Source organism: Myotis yumanensis, unplaced genomic scaffold (genome assembly GCF_028538775.1).
Source record: "Myotis yumanensis isolate MYYU_CA2020_CCGP unplaced genomic scaffold, mMyoYum1.0.hap1 SCAF_9, whole genome shotgun sequence".
Classification (NCBI taxonomy): domain Eukaryota; kingdom Metazoa; phylum Chordata; class Mammalia; order Chiroptera; family Vespertilionidae; genus Myotis; species Myotis yumanensis.
In genome coordinates this window covers 25,197,901-25,225,819 of record NW_027223760.1, presented here as the reverse complement: position 1 = coordinate 25,225,819, position 27,919 = coordinate 25,197,901, and the positions used below count along the sequence as shown (strand labels likewise).

The window sequence follows — 27,919 nt, the reverse complement described above, 5'->3', positions numbered from 1 at the left end:
TTGGAGGCTGGCCCAGGCGGGACTCACAGAGAGCCCTGTTTCCAAATTGAAATTCACTTGCTTGGTCGGCAGCACTGGGAGTTAATATCTCTATGACTGTATTTAGGAATCAATTTCTGGAGAACTTAATCACCACTTCTTTCCCTCTCCTCACCCCCTTCCTTCTCCATCCTTTGCCCTTCTAATTTTCCACTTGGCTGGGAATTCCCCGGCAGTGCAAGTTCGGGCTTAGGGGAGGGTGGAGGCAGCTGCTTCATTAGAGAGGATAATCTCATTGGAACCACTGACTTGAATAATAGCTCCTCCGAGGGACCAGGGCCATTGTCCCCAAGGGCTTGTCGCACCTTTGAACTGGGGCTGGAAAGACTATGCAGAGAAAGTGGAATGAGGAAGGGAGATAAGAGAAGGTTGACAGGGCCAGACTCCAACTCTGGGGGCCCGGTGTCCTCTTGGGGCCTGCTTTTTGCGTGTCATCTGTGGGTCTGTGTGTGGGGTAGGGTGACAATGGTGGTGGCAGGGATGAATATCTGAAAACTCAAAGTCATAGATAGCATGCACTTTTTGCATCCTTATGACATTTTTGTCACGCCTGGAAAATAGGTGACTCTGCATCTTCCCTGACCTTCAGGGTGCTCCCACAGCGGAACTGAAGGGAATATTTAGGGAGTCCTGTTGTAGGTGACATCTAAGCTGGCCCCAAGAACCATGAGTTACCCTCTACACATGTCCTCGCTCTCGCCTGGCTAATGAAAAATCGGTCCTGGAAGAGCAGCAGGCCGTTCCCCTGACAGACCCCATGGACCTCAGAAGAAATCCATCCCCTCCTTCCCATTATCCTGTCACATCCAAGGTCAATTGCCTGTGCTCTTGGACATTTGCAGCCTCCACCATCATGGCACTAAGGGATAGTAGAAATGTCAAAGCATCCCTGGCACTGACCTAAACTTGTCTTTCCACTGAGAGCTGAGTCCCTGATACCCTGTGGCAGCTGGCAAGAAGGCAGATCTACAGCCCAGCCCATCCTCTCTCCCTTCCCTCCCTCCTGAGCTCTGGGGCTCCTTCTCCCTCATTAAGAAGGAAACTGCTATAGCTATCCCCTGTCTTTCTGTCTTTGGTTTGCCCCGTGGCCAAGTCTGGAAAAAGATTGGTGGGGATGGATGAGAAAAAGAGAAGAGATGGGATAATAATACTAACAACACTTATTGTGGGCTCCTTATGTATGAGCTATGCCCTGTTCTCAATGCTGTACTTGCTTAATCTTTCAAGCCTTACAAGAACCCTCATAGATAGGTACTGTTTTGTCCCCATTTTACAGATGATAAAACCAAGGCACCGAGAGGTTAGGATGGGATGTTGCAAAGTGTAAGCTATACGTGGCTGCCCTGGAGACCTAAATCTGGGGGAGATGATGAGTATTCATTTGGGGTTCCCAGGAGCATGGCAGGATTCAGCCACGTGAACTTGGGGAGCCGCAAGTCATGCCAGTAGAACTTGTCTTGAGGTCCCCCGGCCAGGTTTCTTTGTACCTCTGAAAGAGAGATCTGGAGCTCTATTTGGTCAGTCCAGGTGTTGTTTGGCCTGAAAGCAGCCTTATTTTTCCTCTCTTCATAATTTAATCAAAGGCATTTTTCAGACCTACTGATTGCTCTTGGAAATAAGAACTTCAAAGTTGGGGAGTCGGTGAATAATTTAAGCCTGTACCAGCGCTCCTAGCCTGCCGCTAATGGGAGTAATACTGTTAATAGCGATGTCAGTGCAGACACCCTGGAAAAGTCCATAACATTAGCTTAATGGCTGGAGGTAATGAAGTCCTCCCCGAGAAGCTGGCCTGGTAAATTAACTTCCGACACTTTTAGGCAGACGCCCTTGTTGCCATGGGTCCACTAGAGCAGCCCGGGGGGTACCATGGAGACAACCACGCTCATGTCTGACCTTTCGCTCTTGGGATGGAAGTCCTGAAAGGTCCCGGAGAACCTACAAGTCCCGGTAATATTCCAAGTGCTGCTTCTTAGCGGCAGGCAAACAGCGAGCAGCCTGGAGAAGAAGGCTGAAGGGCAACTTTCAATTGCCCAGAGCACATGAAAGGAGCATCAAGCTGGCAGGGAAAGTGGGTTCAGTGTGCAGCAAGGGCACTGTCCGTCAATTCTTAGTCTAGCATCTCCGGGGAGGTCAAGCATGGTGGTTAAGAGGGGAGACTCCAGCCCTGGCCAGTTTGGCTCAGTGGACAAAGCGTCAGCCTACAGACCAGAAGGTCCCGGGTTCAATTCTGGTCAAGGGCAAGTATCTTGGTTGCAGGCTCCTCCCCAGCCCGGGTCCTGATCGGGCCTTATGCAGGAGGCAACCAATCGATGTATTTCTCTCATGTAGATGTTTCTCTCTGTCTTTCCCTCTCTCTTCCACTCTCCCTAAAAATCAATGGAAAATTATCCTCATGTGAGGATTAAAAAACAAACAAACATAAAAAGAGTGCAGACTCCAGTTCATCTGGGTTCACATACAGGACCTCCAATTAGCTGGTGACCTTGGACAAGTGACTTACCATCCTCTCTGCAGTTTATCTACAAGGTGTGGTTCTAAAATCTTACCTACCTCACAGCATCATTAAGGGACTTAAGCGACATGGACTGAAAGCCCCTTACCATGGTGCCTAATAAGCACCCGGTGACTTCTAGCAGGGACTGCATTACTTAGAACTGTGTTTTTACTCCCACCGTAATCATCCCATCTATTCTAAGCCATCCTTTTTGTCCCCGTGCCTTCCCTTCTTTCTTTAGTCCACCCCATTCAGTGACTTCTCCTTTGTTTGCTGAATTCACCTCTCAGATTCTCCACTGTTAGGCCTTTCTTCTCACTGAGGCCAAGGTGTCTTCCTTCCTGTCTGAGGCTGGAGGAGAGCCCCCCACCCCCACCCCAAGCTTTCCCTGTGCCTGAGAGTCACCCCAAGAGCAGCTCAGGTGTCCAGGTGCCTGTCTGTCCTCATCTTTTACCACACACCTCACCTGTCTGCTTTTGGAAGCAGATGTTCTCTCCTTAATGTCTCCTTCCCATGCGGGTTCTATATTCCTGGATGTCTCATTTCCCACTAAACCCCTTGTCCAGTGCCCTCCTGCCCTGCAATAGCCCCGACATCCACCTCCCTCTGCAGAGTCTATTCTCTTTCACTGTGGAGAGCAGCCACCCGGGGTGCTGACCTGCCATTCTCTCTGAGGACTCTCTTTCCCTCCCGCCACAGCAGAGTCAGTTGTCCAGAGTTTCCAAATCCTGGCCACTCAGCGAAGCCACACGTCCACAAGGCTGGCCTGGCTTGGGTCAAATGCCCTGCAGGAAACTCCCACTGGGAGGCGGGATGGCCTGCCCCAGTGGAGAGCCCAAAGCGCCTTCCCCATGTGACGAGTGCATTTGGGGGAGGGCCATGACTGCTATGTGCATCATTCACAAGGTCCCATCAGTTAAGATTCTAAGATCCAGGTCACCCTGGATGGGGTCCACCTGTGACACAGTGCACTTTGAACAGTCAGGACACTAAGCAATAGCAGCAGACCTCCTGTGGCAGTCTCTCCCTCCCCCCTCCCCCCCCCCTCCCCACACACACACAAACACACACACCCGCCCGTGGAGCTAGGATTCCGATCCAAAGCAGCTGGGCTCCAGAGCACACTTTGAACTGGTGCCCTCTGCTCCTTTGATCCTCCCCTTCCCCTCCCTCCCACCAACATTTACCTCTATCTGCTGGGCGTGAGGATACAGAGGATTCTAAAAGAAGTCAGGCGCCGTTTCTCTCTTTGAGCAGCTCGTGCTTGGCAGGCGAAGGCTGCACTCAGCCCAATCATTGTCATGTAACCTACGAAGTTTAAATCTAGATGGTAGGACACTCCAAAGTGCCTTTAGCTTTGCCTGGTGTGGGGCGGGGTGGGGGTTGCAGGTGCACAACAGTTGAACCGTGTCTGGAAGGGTGGGTAGATGTTGGACGGGGGGAAGTCGGGGAGAGGGCTGCTCAGACAGACCAGCTGACGTGCACAAAGACAGGGAGGTCTGAAAGAGTATATTATATAGTGGACAGACAAGTCTGTTTGCCTAAAGAGTGGGGAGAGTGACAGGCCAAGGGTGAGGGGGGAGGTGGGATAGGGGGGACTTTGGGACTGTGAGTGGGGAGGAGGTGAGGGGACTTTAGGATGACTCTCAAGTCTTTGCTTTTGGCAACTGGTTATGAGAATTTCCATCTCTATCAAATTTGGGCATGATGGGGAGGACAGGCTGGAGGAAGGAAGCAAAAGGGTCAGTCCTGGGTACGCTGAGTTTGGACGCGCCCAGGGAGCCACTGGTGATGACTGGCCTCGGGTCAGCCCCTGGACCAGGCACCTTCTCCTGAGCCCCTCGGTCTCTCCTGCAGGTGCACCCGGAAGGAGCGCTGTGAGCGGTCCCGAGAGCCCCACAGGTTTGCCTCTGAGATGAAGCAGTGTGTCCGGCTGACCGTCCATCCCAGCAACATCTCTGTTTCTCAGTACAATGTCCTGGTAAGGACAGTAAGACCGGGACCCAGGGATGTGGGAAGAACCCTCTCCCCACCAGAAAGGGCCGCAGCCCAATGCCCCTAGCGAGGCCTGGGCCCAACCTGGCCAGCAATGCGGTCTGAGAGCAGGGCCGAAACATTACAGAAGGTGCCCCTGGGACTGGAAGAGGCGGCAGGCAGAGAAATACTGATCCTGGGGAAGAGGCTCTATGCATAATGGGCAGAAAGACAAGGAGAACTGTGATTACAACCATGATCCAAAGGGTGACCGAGAGAGGGAGGGTTAGGGGAGCAGTACCTTTGTCTGTAGGATGGGAAGGATGTGTATACAGAGGGAGACAGGGGTGTGATGGCTCCCGTGTTAGTGCGCTGGGCACTTGGTGGTTGGCATTGTCATTTTTCCAAACTCTGGGATGATGGCAGAGGAGCTTGACCAGAGGTAGCTCCGTCTGTCCATCTTTCTTACCCCATGCAAATCCGGAAGCATCCCTGGGGCCAGATCCCTTCACATGTAATGAAGCTTCTTTTACCCACTCTCTTTACCTCCCACCGCCTTCTCTGTATGCTCTTGTAATAAATTGGGTCTCTTCTCTCTATCAATATTGCCTTACATTTTTCTCTTTTCTTTCTCTCTGGTCTCTCTTGCTCTCTCTCTCTTTCCTCCTTTATGCCACGCCCTTCTTTTCCCCATTTCACTCTCCTCTTCCTCTGCTGGGCTGTTCACAGCTGGTCCTGGAGACGTACAATGTCCCGGAGCTGTCAGCTGGTGTCAACTGCACGTTTGAGGACCTGTCAGAGATGGATGGGCTGGTGGTAGGCAATCAGATCCAGTGCTACTCCCCGGCGGCCAAGGAGGTGCCCCGGATAATCACGGAGAACGGTGAGTAGTCCCCGGAGGCAAGGCTAGGTGTCATGGCTCACCTCCCCGCCGCCCCCCCCCCCCCCCACACACACACTTGGCTGAGAACTCAGGACAGACATGGGAGGGGGCAGGGGGCAGGGGCTGAGGGAGCCTTCAGCAAGGGAGGGCCAGAGGAAGGGGTGTGGGTTGGTGGATATGTTACAGGAAGAGAGGAGAGATGCCATTCACTGCCCTTGGAATTGACTATTGAAACCAGGTGAGCATCGAAGAGCCAAGCTCATGCTCAGTGAGAGCAGCTGCAGAAGGTGGGTGTCAGGGCAGCAATTCAGTCAAGTTCAAGGTTGTACTGGAATGCAAGAGAGCTGTCCTGGAGGGGCAGTGGAGGAAGGGGTAGGGGAGGTCACCTGGCTCCTTGCCCCCTTCCCACACTGCTGGGTCTCTGCACCCCCCCCCCCCCGGCCCTACCTTCCCAGAGCTGCCTGTTCGTGGCCAGCTGCACTGGGAGGGACGGGGTGGACAGAGGCCCAAGGCTGGTGAGGGACAGACCCTGCTGGGTAGATTGATTCCACCTTGGCCCTCCCATTTGGGCTTGTCACATTTGTTCCGAGCTGATTGATTAATGAGGCTCTCGGGGAAGCACAAGACCAGGCTGTAAGTGGGGGCCTGGGGTCAGGGCTGTGAATTAAACATGGGCTCCAGCTCCTCCCTGGCGCCAGCTGAGGATCCCAGGGCTGCCTGTCTGAGTGGAGCCCTGAGTCCACCTGAGGAGGGGCACTGGGACAGGATTTCTCTTCACAGAGATGCAACTGTGCAGACACACACACACACACACACACACACACACACGAAAAGCCCTTACGTGGTTTGTGGTAGCATTAGTGAGAGGCGACACATTTCTCCTGGTGGCTAATCAATGTGTATGTAACTCATGAGTCTGGCATGGACCTCCTGTGTGTGAATGAATGCACATTCAAATACCTGTTAGAGTGTGTCTGTGTATGTGTGTGTGTGTGTGTGCATGAGTGTGTGTGTATGTGTGTGTACATTACAGAGAGCAAATGCAGAGTGGGTGCCAGAGGTACAGTGTGGGAGGAGGAATAAACCAGAACCATCATCTGCAGCTGCTCTTGGGGTTGTCCTGGGCCTGGGCCTGTGGAGTCAGAACAGTTAGAGCCGGGAGCACCCCTCAGGTCCAGCAGGCTCCCCTTTCCCAGGGTGCATAACTGTCGGTGTGACCCCAACACAGGGCCTTGCCCTCCCCCTGACCTTGTGCTGGCTCTGCCCCACAGGGGACCACCATGTCGTCCAGTTGCAGCTCAAGTCAAAGGAGACAGGCATGACCTTTGCCAGCACCAGCTTTGTCTTCTACAACTGCAGCGTCCACAATTCGTAAGTGCCCCAGCCTCACTCAGCTCCCTGTTCCTGGGGTCAATGTTCATCCAGAGATAGAAGAACCCACCACCATTCCCAAGGAGCTCCTATCTAGGGACCCTGCAAGGAGGGCCTCCTTCACCCCCAGAAGCTGACAGGCCCCTCCTCTGGGACCCAGGGGTTCATGGAAAGAGAGTAGAATGAGCAGAGTGAGACCCTGCTGGGCAGGGAGCTCCTAACCCCTTGCCCATACATCTTCTCTGGCAAAAATCTGTCTCACCTGATACACTTCCCCCATCTGTTGAGGAGGGGGCACATCTCACCTGAAGCCTGGTGAGAGGAGGGGTCTGATTAGGGAGCGAAGCCCCATGTCTGGGAGGGTGGGTAGTCCAACGAGTCACTTTTTGCTCAGCTCTGCACAGGGCCCTCAGGCTGGGTCAGGACTCAGGCTGGGGGCTCTGGCCTGGGGCCCGGCTCCGCCCTGTTTGTAAAGCCTCCCTTCCCAGGGGCAGGTGGGGGGCAGAGGCTCGAGCTCGGAGTCAGACCAGCTGGAAACGTAGCCACTCTGTGCCCCAGTGTCCTCTGGAATGGGGAGGTAGTAGTTCTTCTGGGGATGTCACTCAAATGTTGAATCGCCAACATGGCAAGGGCACTGTCCCTGGAGAGCAGTTGCTGGTGGGACAGTGCTGGTTGCTGCCCTGCCCCTCGGCCTGCCTGGCCCACAGAACAGCTGCCGTGGCTGGAAGAACTGGGACCAGGAGAGCAGTCAGCACCCTGTCTGGCCCATTCTTTGGGCACTGCTCAAAGTTTTGCTGTTATATTATTACTTCCTTTCTAAGATGTTGGAGTTGGAAAAGGTACAAGTCATTTTTTTTCACCATAGAAACCTTTCTCCAACCAAAATTAGGTGTGGAAACCCAATAAACATAATAAATTTAAGTAGGAGCTGCTGTGGGTGAGCATGGCGGGGGCCTGAAGCCCTCTGTTTAGGAAGTCCACATGTCTGTTTCCTCACACAGTCCCAAAGAAGTTCTGTGGAACCCCCAGGGTTCCATTGAGCACAGTTTGAAAACCCTGCTTGTTTTTAAATGCTGTTCTATTTTCCTCTCCATATAGGACAAGCTACTTCACATAACCAAAGTCATTTGGGGGACAAGTGGGATTTTAGGGTTTAGCCATCTGATTATGGCAGCCTTTGAATCTGAGCTTGGCTCTCTTTGGGGCCCCAAGTAGGAGGCAGCCAGACCATCCAGCCAAAAACAAGTGTTTCAACACCAGGTTCTTTGTCTGCCTCTTGCCTCAGGACTTCCCAAGGCTTCACCGCTTGCTGGCCTAATCCCTCACTCCCCTTTTGCCCCTGTAAGATAGCAGAGCAGTAGATAAATCCTGTGTGAATTTCCAAGCCGTCCACAATGTGAGTGAAAGCATGTACTATGTGCAAGGCAGTGTGTTGCTCTTTAGACAGGTAATCAAAAATTAGTAAGACCCAAAGACTTGATCCCTGCCCTCCAGCAGCCATGCCTAGTGGACTAGTGGATGAACTGGAAGTGAATAAGCAAAATATAATGCAAGGCCAGGACTGCCCAGAGACATAAACCAAGGGCTTGGTGGGGTAAAGGTCCAGTCTGACCATTGGTCAAAACAGGAGGAGGAGTGGCCACATGGAGGAAGGGAAAATGGTACTCCAGGTGGAAGGATGGCACAGAGAGAGCCTGGCATGGCAGAAGCACCCAGCACAGGTGGGGTCATGGACCTGGACACCAGGGAGGCAAGGCGTTTGGGGTTTACCCTTTGGAAGAGGGAATCATGTTGGGGTTTTGAGCAGGAAGGAACTTCTATAAAGTTGCCTTTGTTTCCTGGGGGTGAAGTGTAGAGGTGGGGTTTCCATTCCGCTGAGGACAGCCTCAGAGCTTCCTTCCGTCAGGGTGGGTCCATGTGGGTGCTAGTCAGCCGAGAGCCCGGAGCCAATTTGAACTAAAATTCAATTTCTTCCTTCGCTCTCAATTTCGTGGGCTCTCTGGACAAGCCCCTCTCCTCCAGGCCTTATTGTTCCCCAATTCAGCAAAAGTGGGTGCCATCCTATAAAAATGGAAGGTAGTTGTTGAGGCCCTTGGGGACCAGGCTTGTCAACTACATGAGTGAGAGAGAGGAAGCCAGAGATGCTTGGCTGGCTGAGGACTTGAAGAGAAAAGGGATGTGTTTGTGTAAGATTTTCCCTTCCTCAGTGTGTGAGGGTGGGTTCTCTTACTACTAAAAATGTTTTCCTAGACCCTAGAGTTTAGGACCTCTATTTTGGGTTCACCCAGGTTCTCTGATTTGTGCCTCTTCCTCTTCTGTGCCAAGGTGCCTGTCTTGCGTGGAGAGCCCATTCCGCTGCCACTGGTGTAAATACCGACACATCTGCACCCACGACCCCAAGACTTGCTCCTTCCAGGAAGGCCGAGTGAAGCTGCCTGAGGTAGGGCCCAGAAACCAGAGTGGAGAGTGCTGCTTGCTGTGAGCAGGGGACACACAGGCAGGCCTTCTCTTAAGAAGAGAAAACAAAGGCAAAACCCACAGGATCACCCGCTTGTCCCCAATCCCTAGTCTTAAGGGACCACGTTATGAAAGCAGTAACAAGCAAAGCTCTGCGCTGGGACCCGGGGGCTGGAGGTCAGTCCTGGAGATTCAGTTCCGGACAAAGGTGCATTCAGGCTGCTCCAGCCAGGTGAGTTCTAGAACAAGTCAAGAGAGATGAGTATGTGTGTGTCCTGGAAATTATTGTAAGCGCACACAAAATTGTGCACAGGTTCCTCAGAGCACTACACAGAGCAGAACTGAGATTTTTTTAAAAAACATTTTTAATAAAATGAAAAGAAGAGAATGAAAGGATGGTCTCCTTACTGAGAGTGGTGGTTCTCAAATTGTGTTCCCCAGACCAGCGGCATCAGCATCACCTGCGAAGCTGTTAGAAATACCAAGTCTCCCAGCCACCTGGGTGAGAACGTCCGGGTGGGGCAGGGGACTCGGTGCTTCCGCTGCACAGGCCAGTTTGGGAATCACAAGCTGGAGTTGGGCTCCATGGCTAAGATGCTGTGTCTCTTTCCCCTCCGAATCCTTATTCTTATCCTTGAAAACTGTTCATCACTGCAATAGAAATACTCTGTGTCTCTGCTGTTACCTTTCTTAGAATGTAAGTGTGTGAGCAAAGACCTCAAAGATAGCGGTATAAAAACACTTTGCAAAAGTCTGCTATTGTTCGAACGGATGGTGCTTGTGTGACTCCCACCACTGGGCCAGTGGTTCTGAACAGAGAGGTTGCTTTAGGATGCTGTGATTTAGAATACGCATAGATACACAGATGAAGGGGTTGTGGGAGCCCCCAGACATAAGCCCACCTCCCCTTCACTCTCCCATACAATGGAGTTTGTCTGTGGCTGGCAATGGTTGCTCTGGATTCCTAATCCAGAAAAGAGACCCAGGCAAAGGTTGTCCCTTTATAGAGAAAAGGAGGAAAGAGGGTACATCTTGGCTTTAAGAAGGGTGTGAATCGAATGTCGGTGTCAATTTTCTGCTCTTCTTTCACTAAGACTAAATGGATCTAAAGCTAATAGGACAGATATGGGTTAACAGCCAATGGGCCCACCCTTGGCATAAAGACCCTGATAAAAAGCTGGGTTGTGTCCCTGATCCTGGGCCTTTATCTCGGGGTGTGGGGCCAGGAGCAAAGTGTTGGTTCACCCACTTGGACCAGGCGCTGAGAGCCTAGGAAGCAACCTCTTATTTTGGTCAGAAACCTGCAAGTTACTGGATGGGAGCGTAGACACGGGTTTCTGCTTCTCTCCACTTCCAGACTGGTGTACCTGGCAGAGGTTTCCCCTGTGGAGAGGCCCAGGAGGAAAATGAAAGCAGAGGCATTTGAGCTATCTGGCAGATTTCAAAGGCCCCTAATCATTTAATTACTCTGAAGGAGGTTTTCAAATCTCTGCTTTTTCTTTCTCATTTGCTGCTCTCGTCCCAAGTTTCTTTTAAATATATAAAAGGAACTTGCATCTGCTGCTCAGAAAGAGGAAAGAAGAACTAGGAGAGAATAAAAAAGAGCCACCATGTTTCCCAGGGCAATGCAAGGATCCCTACAAAAGAACGAGTCTTCAAGGATTCAGGTTGCCAGGCAGGCACACCGTCCCATATGTACTTGAGACTGGCAAAGGCTGCTGGGAGTACTTGGTGCTAGGACCCCCAGGAGAGAGAGAGGCCTGAGGTACATGGCCATGGAGGGGTGTGGAGATGGACTGACCTTCCAGGTTGACCTTCAGCTCTTCCCGTTTCACACGAGCCGTTTATGGTGAGCCTGGCAGACCCCTGCAGTGAGAGGCTCCAGCGCACTTGGAATGGCCATGCCTCCCTTACACATTATTGAATGACATTGACTTTGGCTCCTCTTTTTATTGGATATTTATTCTCAGAGAAGGAAATTTTAGGCTGTGCTTCTGGTCCAGGCTTGCAGGCTACCTTCTATCCAGCTCAATACTAGGACCATTTCGAACATAACAGAGGAGAAGCCCGCGTTGACCACCTCATGATGGTCATTGGAACAGCATCTTCCTAGAGAATGCACCAAAGGGGAAAAAGTTAATAAATATCTGTAGACTGTTGACTGGTCTAGCCATTTTGGGTCAGTGGAAGGAGGTTATTGTCTTCAAGCTTAAAAGAAAGCTTGGAAATATGGTGAATTTTTTTTTATGTTGCAGTTTAGTTTTCCATATTTTTTTTTCTGGGAAGAAATCATAACCAGAATAAGGGTTAACAAAGAAAATCACACATTTGAAAGGTGATTCTGTGGAAGAGCCTGATACAAGTGTCCCTTCTCCGCAGCCGGGGGGAGAGCTTGCTCACAGCATGGCACTCTGAGCCCTTGCTGGGCAACACCATTCATCCTTCATTACCCAGCTCCCGAGCATTTCCCACATGCAAGGCATTGTGGGAGGCTTAGAGGTATATAAGAAATCTGCAAATCTGTATTTAGACAAAGAGCCACTGGTCACAGGATCTATAATAGTAGATGGGAATTAGCTGGAAAGCATCTAAGAGAAATCCATGCCCACAAAGTGGTCTCATTGGGTGAGCATTCCAGTGCAGGCTTAGGTCTCCCAGTGCTACCAACAGGGGCTCACTCAGCCTCAGGCCTGCAGCCCCTGGGCCATCCAGGTGCAGACTACCCTCCTGGGTGAAAGTGAGACCCAAGTCCAGTGGTTCCTGTGGAAGTGCCTGGGTGTTCATTTCCTTTTAAGTTTGGAGTGTGGGGACCCAGACAGGGTCCTTTTGTTGGCCATCGGGGATGCTGCCAGGTGCCTTTTCATCTACCCAGCCCCATCCTGAACTCCCAAAAGGCTTTTGTCTGTGCATCTTCCAGTTCCAACACAGGCTTTGTTGACTGTCACCGGGGATGTTGAATTACCTTTATTATTTTCTGAACAAAGAGTGCATTCAGGTGAAGTTATGAGTCTGGAACAGACAATTGGTCAATCATTGTTGTTATTATATTAATGGCATGTATTCTAGCATAATTACAATGATTAGAAGTAGAATGACCAGTAACATATGTCCTTTGTAGTAACTGTATTCCAGTGAAAAGGAATGATTGTGTTTCAACTAATGATGGCATTGTGATAACCACCCTGGGTCTTTAGATCAGCCGCCAGATCCTGGGCACCAGAGAGGAGGGAGAGGAAGGCGAGGGAGAACTGAGGTGGATGAGAGGGTCTTCCTGCTCTCAGTCCTGTTCCCCAGTATCTGCTGAAACTCCTTGCTGCCCATGGAATGGCCTTTCACCGGGCAGCCATGGCCAGACCCTGCCCTCCCCTCTATCTAATGCAGTGGTTCTCAACCTTCTGGCCCTTTAAATACAGTTCCTCATGTTGTGACCCAACCATAAAATTATTTGCATTGCTACTTCATAACTGTAATGTTGCTACTGTTATGAATCATAATGTAAATATCTGATATGCAGGATGGTCTTAGGTGACCCCTGTGAAAGGGTCGTTCTACCACCAAAGGGGTCGCGACCCACAGGTTGAGAACCGCTGACCTAATGGGAGGAGTCACTGGTCCCCAAATGGCTTTGACATTCCCAGGCCCCTCCACCTGCTGACCTGAACACCCCATCAGGCCCACACACGTAATAGCAGTGATCTGTAGGAAGCAAAGGTGAGCATCCACGGAAAAGCAAATTCATTGACAAAAATGTGTCCTAATGGACTCGCTTACTGTTATCTCTCATCTAAACTGAAAAGCAGAGTGAGCTGCAGCTGGACGGTCTTTGCCAGAAAGGCAGAGCACATCTGGCCCATGGGGCCCGGGCTCAGAGGAGCTTCCTGTAGCCCCTCTCTTCTTGAAGTTCAAGCAGAGTTTACTCCAGAGAACAGCTGTACGATCAGAAGAGGCTAAATGAATTCTATTTGATTTCCAAAGCTGTGCTTGAAAGGCTCTCCCAACCTCCCTGACCACACCACTGCCCCTAAGAGGACATCCGTTATCCAGAACAGAGATTGTGAAATCTGCCGCACCCAGGGGCCAGTCCCCTCCAGGACTGAAGAACTGGCAAGGCGACGATGCCAACCCCTGGGCTACTGCTCGCTCCTGGTGCTGAGATGAGCACCATTCCCTCAGGGCGGCCAAAGGCACTCACCTCCCCGCAGGACACAGGGGAGTCCTTGCAGAGGAGCCATTCCTGGGACCCAACCCAAAGGCACAAAACCACTTTGCCAAGCCCTTCACCCTCTGTTGAGAAAAACAGCCAAACCCAGCTAAAGAACTTGCTTCTGATCTGTGCGCAGCCCCCACTCCAGGTATTCCATTACTGGGTTGCCATTTCTCCAGACAATTGCACTTTCCATCAATCTCGTCTGCCCCTCCCCCATTAAGGTTATGGGTATTTCCTTTCTGTATTATTACTTTGCTTTCTCCATAAACCAGCCCATCGTATATCATGCTAATGGCATTATGAACTTGGGGAATAGCAAGAAAATATATGGTGCGTTACATTTTTGTATTGGGCATCACGGGTCTGAGAAGGTGAGTGTAAATTTTGGGGGTTGGTTGGGGCTGGAGCTGGCTTGTCTTTGGAATTGATGGGGGTTGAGGTGACATGGAAGAGAAAGGTGACCTACAAATCGCTTATTCCTTAGCTGCCCCTAGATGCTGCCCCAACCCAGCTCTCCCCACCCCCCACAGCACCACAGTCCCCCAATCCTGCTGTAACAAAAACTAGGGGAATTAGAGCCCCTATCTTATAACCCCACTGAAGGCTGTAAATCCATAGCCTGCCACTCCCTCCACAGGCAGCACCAGCCCTGAAGGCAGCCTTTTCCCTCCCAGCTCAGCAGCAGTCTTTATGTCCTTGTTCAATTATTTAAATATGCAATGAGACCTCGTGTAAAGCAGCCATTGACATACTGGACATGGTAGACTGGGAAGCATCCTTCTTGCTTTCGTACTTCGGCTTGGTGTTCCTTCTCAGTTAGCAGTGGAGACCGCAATATGCACGGGGCTGGACAGGTGACCTGGAGCCCACCAGAGCTGCCTCCTGCAAGCCAAGACATTGAAGGTTTCCTTGTGCCTCAAGCCACTGCCACTCCCCACCCCCAGTCCATTCTTACAACTGCAGAATGTAGCCACAGGCAAAACAGCCTCTGAGGGAATCTGGTTCTCACTTATGCGTTTGTCTCCAAATCATCTTGCTAAATGCAGGTATTTCCCACCCTCTGAGAGGGAGCTGGCCTTTTCAAAGGATAGTTCAGAGAAACATCTTTCTTGAAAAGAGAAGGGACGTATGTTTGAGGAATTCCAGGTGGGGACTGGATTATCATCTGGGACGAAAGTCAGATGAGTAGGTGTAAGTGCTTTTGTTCACTGTCATTGTGGGAACGGAGTAGGTAACTGATGTCCTGAGTTTCTCTATCATGAACACGGGGGTGGGGGGGATCATATGCGTTGTGCTATGAAACAAGAGGGCACATGGGAACATATGTGTCAGGGGATGGAGGTGGCAGAATGCACACTGGACTGAATCCTTATACCCCTTGTAGCATGTTAACCATGTTCACTGGAATCATAACATCATACTCTGTCTACCAGAGCCACACCTGCCTGTATCATGGTACCAGTTCAATATACCAATTACTATAATATTAAAATACTTCCCTCCTGGTAGGTAAATAGCCACTTCCAGGAGGCCCTCTGGCCCACAAGTCCCCAGCCCCTCCAGCATGCATTCAGTTGGTCAGTATTTTGAAAACCACACTTTGAGCTAGTGCAGCAGGCACCATTATCCCCATTTTAGAGATGGGAAAACTGATTGTCCCAGATCATCTATTGGGTTATTAATAGAACTGGGACCATAAAAATCATGCAATCCAAAACTGCCCTATGGGGTTTAAGGGACTTGCCCGAGTCCACATGGTTGCCTGGTGGAAGTATGCCTCAGAGCATGTAAAACATGCAGCTTCAGGGTGTCACCTCCTGTTAGGAGAGCAGTGGACAGAACTGGGACCTCCCTACCTTTCCCTCTTGTGTTTGGGGCCCTTGGAGCTGTTGAAATGGTCACACTTCACTGCAGATCTGAAGCCAAGAATGGCGGAATAAGCTGGATAGCAAGAGCATGGGGTGTGTGTGGGAAACACACGGGCTGGAGCAGGGGAGATGGATCCTTTGGAAATGAGGTGGAAAAAGAGAGTTGGTGAGGGCCAAGGTGCAGCCTGAACTGAGGGGCAAAGATGAGGCAGGACTGCTCGCTCGCTCTGTGCCAGCCACTTATATATGGCAGTTCACGGACTCCCCCAAATGCCCTTTGGAAGAGGAGTGGTTAATCCACATGGTTGTTAGGTCAAGCAATGATTGACTGACAGTAGCAGGAGGGAGACAGATTTGTCCTCAAAGGTACATGATTCCCCAACTCGGCTCCTTCTAGTTAAGGAAGCTCCAAGGTGAGGACAAGGGGTGGCCAACCTGAGCTCCTGGACAGTGGGCTTCAGACAGGAGACGTGGGGAAACATGGAGGTTTCTCTGAAATTCCCAGGAGAAATAAGCGATTTATAGGTCACCTTTCCCTTCCATGTCACCTCAACCCCCATCAATTCCAAAGACAAGCCAGCTCTAGCCCCAACCAAACCCCATTAGACCGAGGGGTGGTCTGTCCTGGGATCTCAGCATGAGGCAGGGCAGGATCTGGGAGCTGGAGTGGGTGGAAGGGACAGCTGTCCCTTCATGCCTGTTGCCTAAGAAAAACTTGCCATGTTACATTTCAATTAGGAGGGATTCCAGGGTCAATCAGCAGTGCCACCAGAGGAAAATGGGCCCTGCCCAGCCCTGGGCCTCTCCAATTATTATTAATGAACTTACTCTCAGAGCTGCCAACCTTTTTATATGCAAACTAAGGCTTTATGGGGCCACTGACAATCAGGACTCATTAGAGAACTCATAACAAGCCTCAGTGAGAGTCTCACAGGGGGAGAGAGCTTGTGCTTCATCCTGTCTCCTGGACTAGAATCAGTGCGCCCCCAGGCAAGGTTCCAGGCCACCTCCGAGCTCCCCAGTCCTGCTGGTCTCAGGGAGATCCTTGCTGGCCCACCACCCCATCCTGAGGTGCTCCCACCCACTGGTAGGAACTGACCTCTTTCATTAAGGGGAGAAAAGATGGGTGGATTGGCATCTGAGTTTGTTAGCTGCCAGCACATTTGCTGACACTGAGCCATTATTTTTCCTCTCCCTGCCTCAGTTTCTCCTTTGCAAAGTAGAGGGATCCATTAGGTTGGTTCTGAAGACTGTCAGGGTCTAGACACCCTCAGTGCACCGTTCACGAGCAGCAACATTTAGCTGTGGGACATGGAGGTGCGAGTGCAGCACCAGGTGCAGCCAAAGACTCCCCCATGCAGATGTGGATGGAGCAGGAGGAAGGTCAGGCTCGCACATGCTCTGGGGGAGGAGGGCTGCCCAGGAGTAGAGTGAAGAGGGGAGTCAGGACTGGCCTGGACCCTCAGCTCGAGAGATTGTCCCTCCTGATTCTCCAACAAGCCCCGTTTCAGTCCTGAGCATCACCCTTTTCACAAACTTGCTCTTGTCTTCTGTGCCCTGCACTCTCATCTGGCTGGAGGACGGGTGGGGATGGCAGTTGAGACAGGGGCACAGGATGGAGCTACCAAGACTCCCTCCGCATGTGGGCCTCAAAGTCTCTGGGACCCATTCACTCCAGAGCCTCAGGGTCTGGTGCTGGTTCAGCCGCCCCCCCCCCCCCCCCCCCCCCCACTGCCTGCCTCCCTGCTGCTTCTCTTTAATTGTGGTAAAATGTACATGTCAAATTTACCATCTCAGCCAATTTTAAGGGTGCAGTTTAGTGCCATCAGGTGCTTTCACATTGTTATTCACCATCCATCTCCAGAACTTTTTCATCTTCCCCAACTGAACTCTGTACCTATTAAACAAGAACTCTCCATTTCCCCATCCCCCAGAATCCACCATTCAACTTTCTGTGTCTGTGAATTTAAGAACTCTAGGGAGCTCACATGGGTGGAATTGTGTGATATTTGTCCTACTGTGACTGACTTGTTTCACTTAGCATAATGTTTTCAAGATTCAGCCATGTTGTAGCATGTTAAAATTCCCTTCCTTTTTAAGGTGAAATAATATTCCATCATATTAGACATCACATTTTGTTCACCCACTCATCCACTGATGGGCAGGTGGGCAGCTCCCCCCTTTTGGCTATTGTGAATAATGCTGCTCTGAGCATGGGGTTGCCAGTTAGAGTCCCCGCTCTCAGCTCTTTTGGGTGCACACCCAGGAATGATTGCTGGATCTGCCGCTCTCCTACCTGCTCTTCAGGATAAAGGTGAGGGCAGCCTGGAGGTGGGGAGGGGAATCAGTTTAACAGCCCTGGGCCTCAATCCCCTGAAGCCAGGCTGCAGGGTGATCAGGAAGGACAGCTAAGACCACTCCAATCATGGCATCAGGACTGGCTAGAGCTGAATGGGTCCTTGGGTTCCCTCCAGTCGACAGATAGGGAAATCGAGTCTCAGAGTGGGGATGGGCTCTGCTTAGGGTTCCATAGCTCATCGGACACTCAGCAGGCCCTGAGGTCTTCCCACCCCCACTTTCAATGACAGAGGGGCTCACATGTGCTTTCAGACCCAGGAGGGACAGCTGCCAAGTTGCCTGATGGCCTCCCGCCTGCCCTCCCCCACAGCCTCCTTTGTCTCTCTGTGCTGGGGAAGGTGCCAGGGTGGGGGCCAGCAGCCTCTGCTGAGATGTGTGTGCCATGCTTTTGATGGCCAACTCGCCCCCAAAGTGCCACAGCAATAGGAATCAGGCAATGGTGGACTTGCCTGACACAGGGAGCCCAGGCCTTGCTGGTATTTACAGAAACCCTCACTCTTGCCCATGCCACGCAGCCAGGAATACTGACTTCTTCCACCCAGCTCTGAGAACCCAGAAGCAAGCCAGCCTCCACCTCTCAGCTGGGCAGAGCATCACATTTGCTTTATGGACCCCCTTCTCTTCCAGCCCTCCCTGGGGAGAGCTGACTGCCCCAGGGACACGGGGCCAGCGATCCACTGCCTCCATCCCCAAAGGTCCTCGGGGCAAGCTCGGCTCCAGGATGGGCATGCCCATTGCTAGCATCTGGTCAGCGTGTATCTGCTCTGAGGGGTGTTTCCCTGGGCTCAGGGCACCCCAGAGTTATGTCCGAAGGTTCCGGATTTAAAGGGTCTTGGGGCCCATTCCAGAACATCCCAAATGCCAGGCTCAGCCCATGAATGGAAGGCTCTGCCGGATCCTCCTGCTCTGGCCCAAGCTCCCATTCCAGAGCCGCAGCCAGGGCGTTGCCTCACTCTGATCTGCCCACGTGGTCCTTCTTGGCAGCCTGAGACTGAACATGGGTTCGGCAGCCCAATGGGCGAAGGGACACCCAGCTAGCCGCACTGTGTCTGCTGGATAGGAGGGGTGCCCGAGGAGGCCTCGGGGGTGTCAGAGTCTGGAGGGCATTTAAATGGAAACTGGAGGGCAGGGACAGCCTCGGAGAGAAGTGGGCTCGAGATGGTGGCTCCGGGACCGGGATCTCTCAGTCCCCTTTTCTCCTGCAGAGGCCGGGGGTGGGCACTGTGCCCAGGACCGTTCAGGGTGTGTTTGTGGGAGGGAGGAACGGGGCGAATATGCGGGTTAGGTCTGGAGAGGCTCCAGATAGGCGCCTTTGGCACCTTTGGCTTCCTGTTCCCGCCTGAGTCGTGCTCTCTGTCCCCAGGACTGCCCCCAGCTGCTGCGAGTGGACAAGATCCTGGTGCCCGTGGAGGTGATCAAGCCCATCACGCTGAAGGCCAAGAACCTGCCTCAGCCGCAGTCCGGGCAGCGCGGGTACGAGTGCGTCCTCAACATCCAGGGCAGCGAGCAGAGGGTGCCCGCCCTGCGCTTCAACAGCTCCAGCGTGCAGTGCCAGAACACCTCTGTGAGTGCCAGCCCTGTCCGCGGCTCCACCCTCCTCCCCCATCCTTGTCTCGTCCAGAGCCAGATCCGCTCAGCTCTGCGGGGCTTCCCCAGACACCCCCAAACTGCTCAGCTTCTCCCCACCCTGCCCACCACCCAGTGAGGGCTGGGCTCCAGGTCACCAGTGCCTGCCAGAGCTGTGGCCCTGTGAGGCCAGGAGAGTGCTCTGCCCAAGACCGGGGCTGAGGGGAGGCGATTTGGACCAGCCATGGGGCTGCTGAGCACTGTTCATGGGCAGCGACTGGCATGTCCACTCTCCATGGAGGAGCCCTGGGCCCCGCCTTCCTGTCAGGGCTGAGCCGAGTGCCTCGTGTGAGCCACAAAGGCCCCACTGCCTTCACACCGGCACTGAGGCTGTGTCCCAGCACAGGAGGCTTCTGAGACAGATACGCACCCACATGGGCTGCTGGAGGGTGTGTTGCTCTGGTCCGCACAAACCCTACCCCCTGAGGAAATCCACACCAGGTCCACGCTCGGCCGCCTCCTGATTCCTCGGCACCACACACTGAACCCTCTCCAAGCATCACTCCTGCCATCACCTCCTCCCCGGCGGGGCCTTCCCAGCCAGGGCTCTGCTTGCTCTCACTGGCTTTCTGGGCAACTTCTATGCACCCAGAAGCTCAGAGACAAGGATTACACTTGGAGACTTGTGACATTTTCACTGTACAAAAGAGCAACTGGAGGCCCAGAAGCAGGGGCAGGTCTGGGTTTGTGGGGCTGAAAGTTATACAATTGGGGGACCCTCTTTAAGAATTAAACCTAATAACTGCAAGAGTAAATGCACAGGCAGCCTTAGAAGGGGCTGCAGCTCCGTGTGCCTTGGAGTACCACCCCCCCCCACCCCCCTCCCCACCCCCCCACCCCCCGCCTAGAGGGTAAGTGACATGGATATCATACAGCTACAGCTGGTGAGTGGCCGGCCAGGCTTGGATTCGGGATCTCCTCTTGTGTCACACGGCCTGCATTCATCCTCCTCATCACTTCCGTGGGGAGTGTGACTGGAAATGTGATGCGAAGCAAAGCATTCTGGGGGAGCACTCCACTCTCCCTACGGGAAGCCATTTAGGGTCAGTGGCCCTCAGAGAGGCCCACATGCTTGCCCAAGGTGGCTCAGCATGACAGAACTGAACTGACCACTGATTTCCCAACCTCGGAAACCCCAGACCACAGCTCCCCTGGCGGCCGGCCTGGCTTTCAGATTTCTGCAGTGCCCCAGATTAAACCTGCAAGCAAAGGGGATATTAGACACCTCCTGTTTCCTCCTAAATCCTGAGGCCAAGCAGACTAGCCCTAAGGGTTTGGCTCAAGTGGTTCTCCCCCAAATAAGCAAGTCCCTGGGGGAAGAGAGCCTGAGCCCCACGTCTGACTCAGCAGAAGGCAGCTGGGGGTTTCGGACCACTAAGAAAGCCGCCTCGTGCCCCGGGGAAGCTGCCTCAGAGATCCAGGCCTCAGAGGTGTCAGGCAGGAGGGCAGAGTCTGCGGCCTCTGATGAGTCTTCAGTTCCCCAGATGTCACAAGGCTGAGCCCCCGTGCTTCTGCTAACTCGGTTAAATAGGCCAGCGTAACCCAGATGACAGCCTGAGTTGGTCCCATAAGCCCCTGGGTCAAAACCCCGTCCATCCTGGGGGACTAGCGAGTTTCCCAGTGGCTCTGCCAGAATTGGAAGCCGATTATGCTCAGATTAACCTCAGCATTTCCCCAGCCAAGGCCTGACTCCATGAATGAGCCCTCTGGGGGTCCCAGGGAACTCCCTGAATGTGGGGGTGAAACCAAAGCCTCCTGGGAACAAGGGCCCTAAGGGAAGCCCAGCGGCCCTGACAGATAGGGCTGGGTCTCCTTAGGGCAGTGGCCCAGGCCCCGTGGGCAGTACCAATGCGATAAGGAATGGCAGTCAGTGCTGGGTTCCTAGCATACCCCTTGATCAAAGTTTGAGTGAAAATTAGCAACTGAACACTTTATACCCCAGCCTTGGTGTTACCCTGTGAGCAGAGGCTGGACTGCATCAGAGAGGGTTGTGAGAAAGTCACGTTTCATTGCCTAAGTGAGCTCTCTGGATGGGGGAGGATGGGAGAGGTTCTAACAGAGAACCCCCTGGTCTGTGATGACAGAGAGGTGGGTGACAGAGAGGTCTCAGAGAGCAGAAAAGGAAAAGAGACACAGGAAAGCTTGGCATGGGCGTGATGCTGGGCAGACAGGTTGCTTCCAGCCCACTATTTGGGGACAAGCCCCGGGCCAATCACTGCAGCCCTCAGGGAGCCCCAGGGAGGACAGGGCCACTCACAGACAGAGTTGGAGGGAGGACACTGGGCATTCTGGAGTAAGTGGGCCACAGCGGCAGCAGGCTGGCTGCAGTGCTGGCCGAGGTCCTAGGCCCCAGCCCAGCTTCCACAAACCCACAGTGGCTTCCCATGTTCTCTTGGTGCCCCAACTTACCACATGCTAAACAGGGGTGGTGAGGCCGATGGGGAGGTGTTGTGCCCTTGCTGCCTCCTGGAACACAGCTGGGAGTTGGTCTGCTGGGCCCTCTGGGGTCCTGGACACAGATGCATGGGCTTCTTACGTTGTTCAGATTTTTTGTTGGCTTTTCAGCAAAATACCTCAGAACTCAGAACCAGAGAATGGTTCGAGGAAAGCATGTCCAAATTGCACAGAGGTTTTCTTTTTGCTTCAGGAGGTAGAGAAATGGAAGTTCACACTTTCCCAAGGTCACGATCAAGGTCGTCCACTGGCGGAGCCAGACTTGATTGCGACACTTAACCTCTTGGCCCTTGGGAGCCTGAAATATTCTTCTCTCGGCTCTGGACTTTGTGCAGATGAACTGCCCACTGATTGCAGAGAGCTATATAAATGCTAAGTGCACAGGGGTGGGGTGCCAGAGAGGATGGGAGCCAGTGGTCTGGGCTTCCCCAGCTGTCTGCCCACCTCCCTCTCCCTGTGGGATGCAGGTCCTGGGGGGGAGAGGGTGTCCAGGAAGGAGAGTGGCTTCCCTAGAGACCCAGGGAGTGGTGGAGGGTTCATGATTTCTATAATATTTAATAATCAAGAGAAAGGGAAGAGAAAGAGAAAGTAACACCCAGCATATTTGATCCTTACAGTCTTTTTTATTTTCAGTTTTCTTTGGGAAAAAAATGTGGGTGTACACACAAGTACATCTGAACATACAAGCATTCTTGTATGCATACACCTCCATATGTACCAAGTGTCTGGTGCATAAACACTCAATAAACAGCTGCTATTATTATTCCACATAAACATAAACACAGGGAACACAAATGTATTTTGCACAGCATCCCTAACATTGTGTAAATACTATACTCAGTAATACTTGAGTGCTCATTCCACTCGACAGCCCTGTGCTCCGGGCCCTGGAAGGCTGTCTCAAACCCTCGCAGTGGCATGGGCGTGATGCTGGGCAGACAGGTTGCTTCCAGCCCACTATTTGGGGACAAGCCCCGGGCCAATCACTGCAGCCCTCAGGGGGCCCCAGGGAGGACAGGGCCACTCACAGACAGAGTTGGAGGGAGGACACTGGGCATTCTGGAGTAAGTGGGCCACAGCGGCAGCAGGCTGGCTGCAGTGCTGGCCAAGGTCCTAGGCCCCAGCCCAGCTTCCACAAACCCACAGTGGCTTCCCATGTTCTCTTGGTGCCTCAACTTACCACATGCTAAACAGGGGTGGTGAGGCCGATGGGGAGGTGTTGTGCCCTTGCTGTGTCCCACTGTGTCCCACTGTACAAATGAAGACACTGGGACGTAGGTCATTTGCCCACAGCTGGTCACTGCAGAGCCACATCATGGCAACGCGCGCGCGCGCGTGTGTGTGTGTGTGTGTGTGTGTGTGTGCGCACGTGTATGAACAGGCAGATAGTACAGTTCTGTGCCCTGACCTCTTCTCCCACATGGACACATTTGTAAACACAGACACACACGTGGCTGATGCATAATTTCCTGCCTTGTTCTGTGAGGGACTTCAGGTCCTTCCTGAGAGGGGCCTGAAATTTCTGTCCATCTTTGTTCAACATGCCCCTGGCCATGAGCTGTTACTCCCTCTTTGAGTGCTGGGCAGAGCCTGGCCGAGCCAGAGCCCTCTAGCCCGCGGCCTGGGCCACCCTTCCCACACTCCCCCATAGGGCCACGGAGGAGGGAGATGGGAAGGATGGGACGTGGAGCTTAACTAGGGGCGGAAATGAGAAGGGAGGTCCGGAAGGGAGTTTCTCCCTCTGTCCCCCTCCACATCTCTCCACCAGCAGGAACACTAGAGTTGTTTATCCAAAGTGCTCCCCATCTCCTTAGCCTCCCTCAGCAGGTCTGGGTGGGGCCCTGGGACCTGCCTTCCGTGGCCCCTAGATGATTCTGATGAAGGTGGGCCAGGAGAACTTCCAGCCGAGTAGAAGAGATTTTGTGAGAAAACTCGGCACCCAGCCTGACCCAGACGCAAAAGACAAACCTCTGGGGAGTTGATGAGTGAGCTGTGTGGCAAAGAGCTTATGAGTCAGCAGCTGAACTCTGAGCTGATCAAAAAAATCCCACTGTTTTTCCTGCAGGGCCAGGGAGCTTGGCTTTATTCTCTGGCTTGAGCCCAGACCCTGGTCCAGGCCCAGGTGTCCTCGGTCACAGGGAGGTGCTGTGACTGGGTGGATGGTGTGAACCACCATCTCTGTGAGGAAACACTGACCATGGCTCCTGGCTGGGCATACTCACCAGGGAGTTAGTGAGAAATTTTGGAGTGTCGGGAGAAGGCTGGAGAAGGCTGTATGTTGCTGCATGAGGACAGCTCAGCACATTCACATTGGAGCACATTCTGGAATTCAGGAATTTGGGGTGATTTCTCAGATTAGGAGCCTAACTTCTTTAGAAGCCTCTACAAATTGCCTACAGAAGCAGAGGCGTAGGTGACAGACTCCCCAGCTGGTGTGTCCACAGGTTCTGTGGCCCCCTCGCTGGTGAAGGTGCTGTGCTGGCTCCGTGAGGGAGCGGTGGCTGCCTGTCATAACCATTCACACCCCCACGGCCCAGAGAGCCAAACTTTAACTCTAAGTTAAAAGAGCCTGTCGCCCTAGCTGGTTTTGCTCAGTGGATAGAGAGTCGGCCTACAGACTGAAGGTCCCAGGTTCCATTCCAGTCATGGGCATATGCCCGGGTTTCGGGCTCAATCTTCAGTAGGGGGCATGCAGGAGGCATCCAATCAATGATTCTCATCATTGATGTGTCTCTCTCTCTCCCTCTCCCTTCCTTTCTGAAATCAATAAAAAATATATATTTTTTTAAAAAAGAGCCTGTCAAACAAGTCCCCTGGACCAGACCTTCCAACAAATCACCAGACCTCAGCTCTTCCTGCACAGAAAGTTGCTCAGTTCCCTGCCCCCATCCGCCCCCGTGGAGGTAGTCTGTGTGGTGATGAGAAACACCAGGGAGAGTTGGAAATGCTGCTGGGCAGGCTCTGAGTTCGGCAGCCTCCCCTCTGGGGATTGAGAAGTGTCTGCTCTCAGAAGGCAGGTTGGGGCTGGCACGCCCGGGGACTGCCCCTCCACCCTCCATCCCTGGCAGCACTTCTCCCTGCACTCCTCCCACCTCTTAGCACCACAGTCCCAAAGGCTGGGACTCTGTTAAACTTCCTGGGGGAAGGCCAGAGGATGGACAGGCCTCTGCGGAAGGTGGATGAGTAGCTCGCTCAAAGCTGCTCCGTGGACCTGCGTTCCAAATGGGTATCCCACCCAGCCTGGCCCTCCCCTGCCCTGGCTTCCTGAGTCCTGTGCCCTGTCCTCTCATACGTGCTTTCCCACTCTGCCCACCCACAGATGTGCAGGCCTGTACGCATGTGCTACACACACACACACACACACACACACACACACACACACACAATCAGGAACAGCTTCTAGCCCCGTGTGCTCCTCAGGGCCCCAGGCTGAACATCCAGCCCCTCTAGAAACCTGTGTCTCAGCTCTTTTCTTTCCTCCCCAACCTGCTGGCAGTATTCCTACGAAGGGATGGAGATCAACAACCTGCCCGTGGAGCTGACGGTCGTGTGGAACGGGCACTTCAACATCGACAACCCAGCTCAGAACAGAGGTATGCAAGGTGGCCTGGGTGGCGGGTGAAGGGGAGAGCTACTCTGCACTCGTGGGCAGGTGTCATTCGTCCCCCATCCTCTGGCCTGAGCCTGCCCTCCACAGCCTCTCCACCATCCCCACTGCTCTGTGACTTGTTGGGCACGGGCCCAGTGTGGACAGGTGGCCCCTGGGAGAGGAGGAATGAGCAGGGCTGGCTGGAGGGAGACTGGCCTTCCCAGTCCAGAACCATCACCAAAGGGAGGGACTGCACTCCTTGCCACACTCCCCGCCCCTCCCAGCCCGACCCCAGCCCACTCTGGCCCTTTGCCTGCAGTTCACCTCTATAAGTGCGGAGCCATGCGCGAGAGCTGCGGCCTGTGCCTCAAGGCGGACCCTGACTTCGAGTGCGGCTGGTGCCAGGTCCAGGGCCAGTGCACCCTGCGGCAGCACTGCCCCATCCACGAGAGCCAGTGGCTGGAGCTGGCGGGCCCCAACAGCAAGTGCACGAACCCCCGAATCACGGAGGTAAGCCGCTGACCAGGGGTCCTGCCTGGGCCTGGGCCTGAGGCCATGCCTGGCCAAGGGAAGGCGAGAGCAAAGAGAGGCCCCACTGTCCAGTTGGAGTCTCCATGGAAGCTGTGTTAGAAAGGACTCGAAGTCCTCACCACCTTCCCTTTGTCTCTAAGAGTCTCTCTTGGTGACAAAGCCATGACACTCCATCAGCAGCAGGCTCACCAAGCAGTGATTCCATGACAGAGGCTGTGTGGGTGAGGGTCAAGGGTTTGAGTCCTGGCTCTGTAGGCTCATTGCTGGGTAGCTCAAGGCTAATTCATCACTGTCTCTGTGCCTCAGCTTGCTCACCTGTGCAATGGGTCTGGTTGACCATCTATCTCATAGTGGAGTTATGAGGATGGTATGAGCGAATCCCAGCCTACAGGGATCTTCCCATCTTCCTCCTCCTTTGTTCGTCATCATCATTAAAATCATCGCTGTCCATGGCTAAGCCCCGGGAGTCACTGCCCCTGGGGTTCATTTAGGTTGCCCTGTATCTTCACCTCCCCACTCCACATTCCAGCCACCCCTCTGTGCCCCCACCCAGAGCCCTTAACAAGAAACCACTTTGGCAGGTGTGACTAACAGGGTGTCTGGAAAAAATGGGGGGACTGGCTTTCTTCTTGGCCTGAGACCAAGAAAATTGCAGGGAGGAGATGGCAAATTAACCAAGTGTCCCTGAGATGAAGGCTATTCACCGTCTCCATCCTGGCATCGGCCCTCCCAGAACCCAGGGAACCAAGGGCCGGGCCGGAGATCAAACTCCTTTCTCAGGATGACAAGCTGGGGCTGGAAGGTCATGCAGCTGCTGCCAGGTGCCAGCTGCACTTTGAGGCCTGGCTGAGCAGGCATTTGGGAAGCACAGGGACTCCCTCTTCCTGCCTTCCCTGTATCTGCCCACCTCCCTCACACGGAGATGGGTCTCCGTCTCCAAAGAGCCTCTGTGTCCAATGCAAGGAGAACACGCATGTGCAAACCCTCACACTCATGTGCACGCTCATTCACAGACATGCACGCCTACATGTGTAAGAAGCAGGAAATATCTTGACTTTTGTAGGTGAACAACCCCCCCTGGCAAAGCTGCCACCCGGGGGCTCCCCAGCCTAATTACCCTTTCCCTTTCCCACCTTTCACTGTCCCCCCAGATGGAGCCCCCACTTGGGGCCCTCAAAGGGGGAGAGAGCAGGACTTACTAAGAAGTGGCCTATCTGAGCTCTTTCTTTCCATTGTGATCCCCTTGACATTGGCCAGGATCCAGGCGCTGATGTTCCGAGGCCCCAGGAATGGGAAATGCGCCTTCCTCTGTCTATCAAATGCCAAGAAAGCCTGGCACGAATGTCTCTGCCAGCAAGGTTTCTACTGCGGGAGGCCACAGCTAGACCGTGTGAACTGGATGGAGCCCCTCCCTCAAAGCAGGCCCTTGGTTGCTGGAACTTAACATTCCAGTCATGGGTTTTAACACCGAAGGTGACATCTTTGGAGGGAAAGCTGGACATTTCGGCCAGTGTATGAGGAGAAAGTCTAATTAAATATCCCTTAGAAACCAAGTCAGACAGTGAAGGTAAAGGGGTTGTGACAGGTGCTCTGGTAACTCCGTGAAGATGCTTGGGAGTTGGAGTTTGCAGTACAATTACAACTCAAGAAACAAAGATGCTGCTACTGGAAAGTGCACAGGAGAAGGGAGATGCTGTCCCTGCTCTCAAAGGCTCCATCTCTGAAGAGGAAGCGGGTGGGGGATGGAAAGATGGGAATCAGACACAAATGTTACCATGAAAGGAACACAAAGGTGCCTTAAAATTTCATTTGGGGGGAGGGGAAGGGACAAGAGAAGGATAAGGAGAGAGAGACTACCTGGTTATGGAAAGTGACCTTAGAGAAGGGTCTTAGCTCCCATAGTGTGGAAGGTGTGGGTTCACGGGAGGGTTACTCATGTAGCTTGAGAGTGCAACCAACACAAGCAAACGCCCAAATGCTTTAATCCCCATTTTCAATGAGTTACCCAGTAACTTTGCGGATCACGTTCGGCTCCATCTTCCATGAAATAGGAAAATGAATGAGGGTC

General features: G+C 53.1%; 1 protein-coding gene across 2 annotated transcripts in view; it reads left to right on the top strand.

Moving 5' to 3' along the window:
* The window catches only part of PLXNA4 (plexin A4), a 413,941-nt gene that overhangs the window by 317,389 nt on the left and 68,633 nt on the right, over positions 1 to 27,919 (top strand). For both annotated transcript variants that reach the window (XM_070423914.1, XM_070423915.1), the window contains exons 6-12: positions 4,391 to 4,514; positions 5,237 to 5,390; positions 6,662 to 6,761; positions 9,087 to 9,201; positions 19,015 to 19,215; positions 25,228 to 25,324; positions 25,640 to 25,830. In XM_070423914.1, the coding sequence (XP_070280015.1) occupies positions 4,391 to 4,514; positions 5,237 to 5,390; positions 6,662 to 6,761; positions 9,087 to 9,201; positions 19,015 to 19,215; positions 25,228 to 25,324; positions 25,640 to 25,830 (982 nt within the window). The remainder of the gene's footprint in view (positions 1 to 4,390; positions 4,515 to 5,236; positions 5,391 to 6,661; positions 6,762 to 9,086; positions 9,202 to 19,014; positions 19,216 to 25,227; positions 25,325 to 25,639; positions 25,831 to 27,919) is intronic.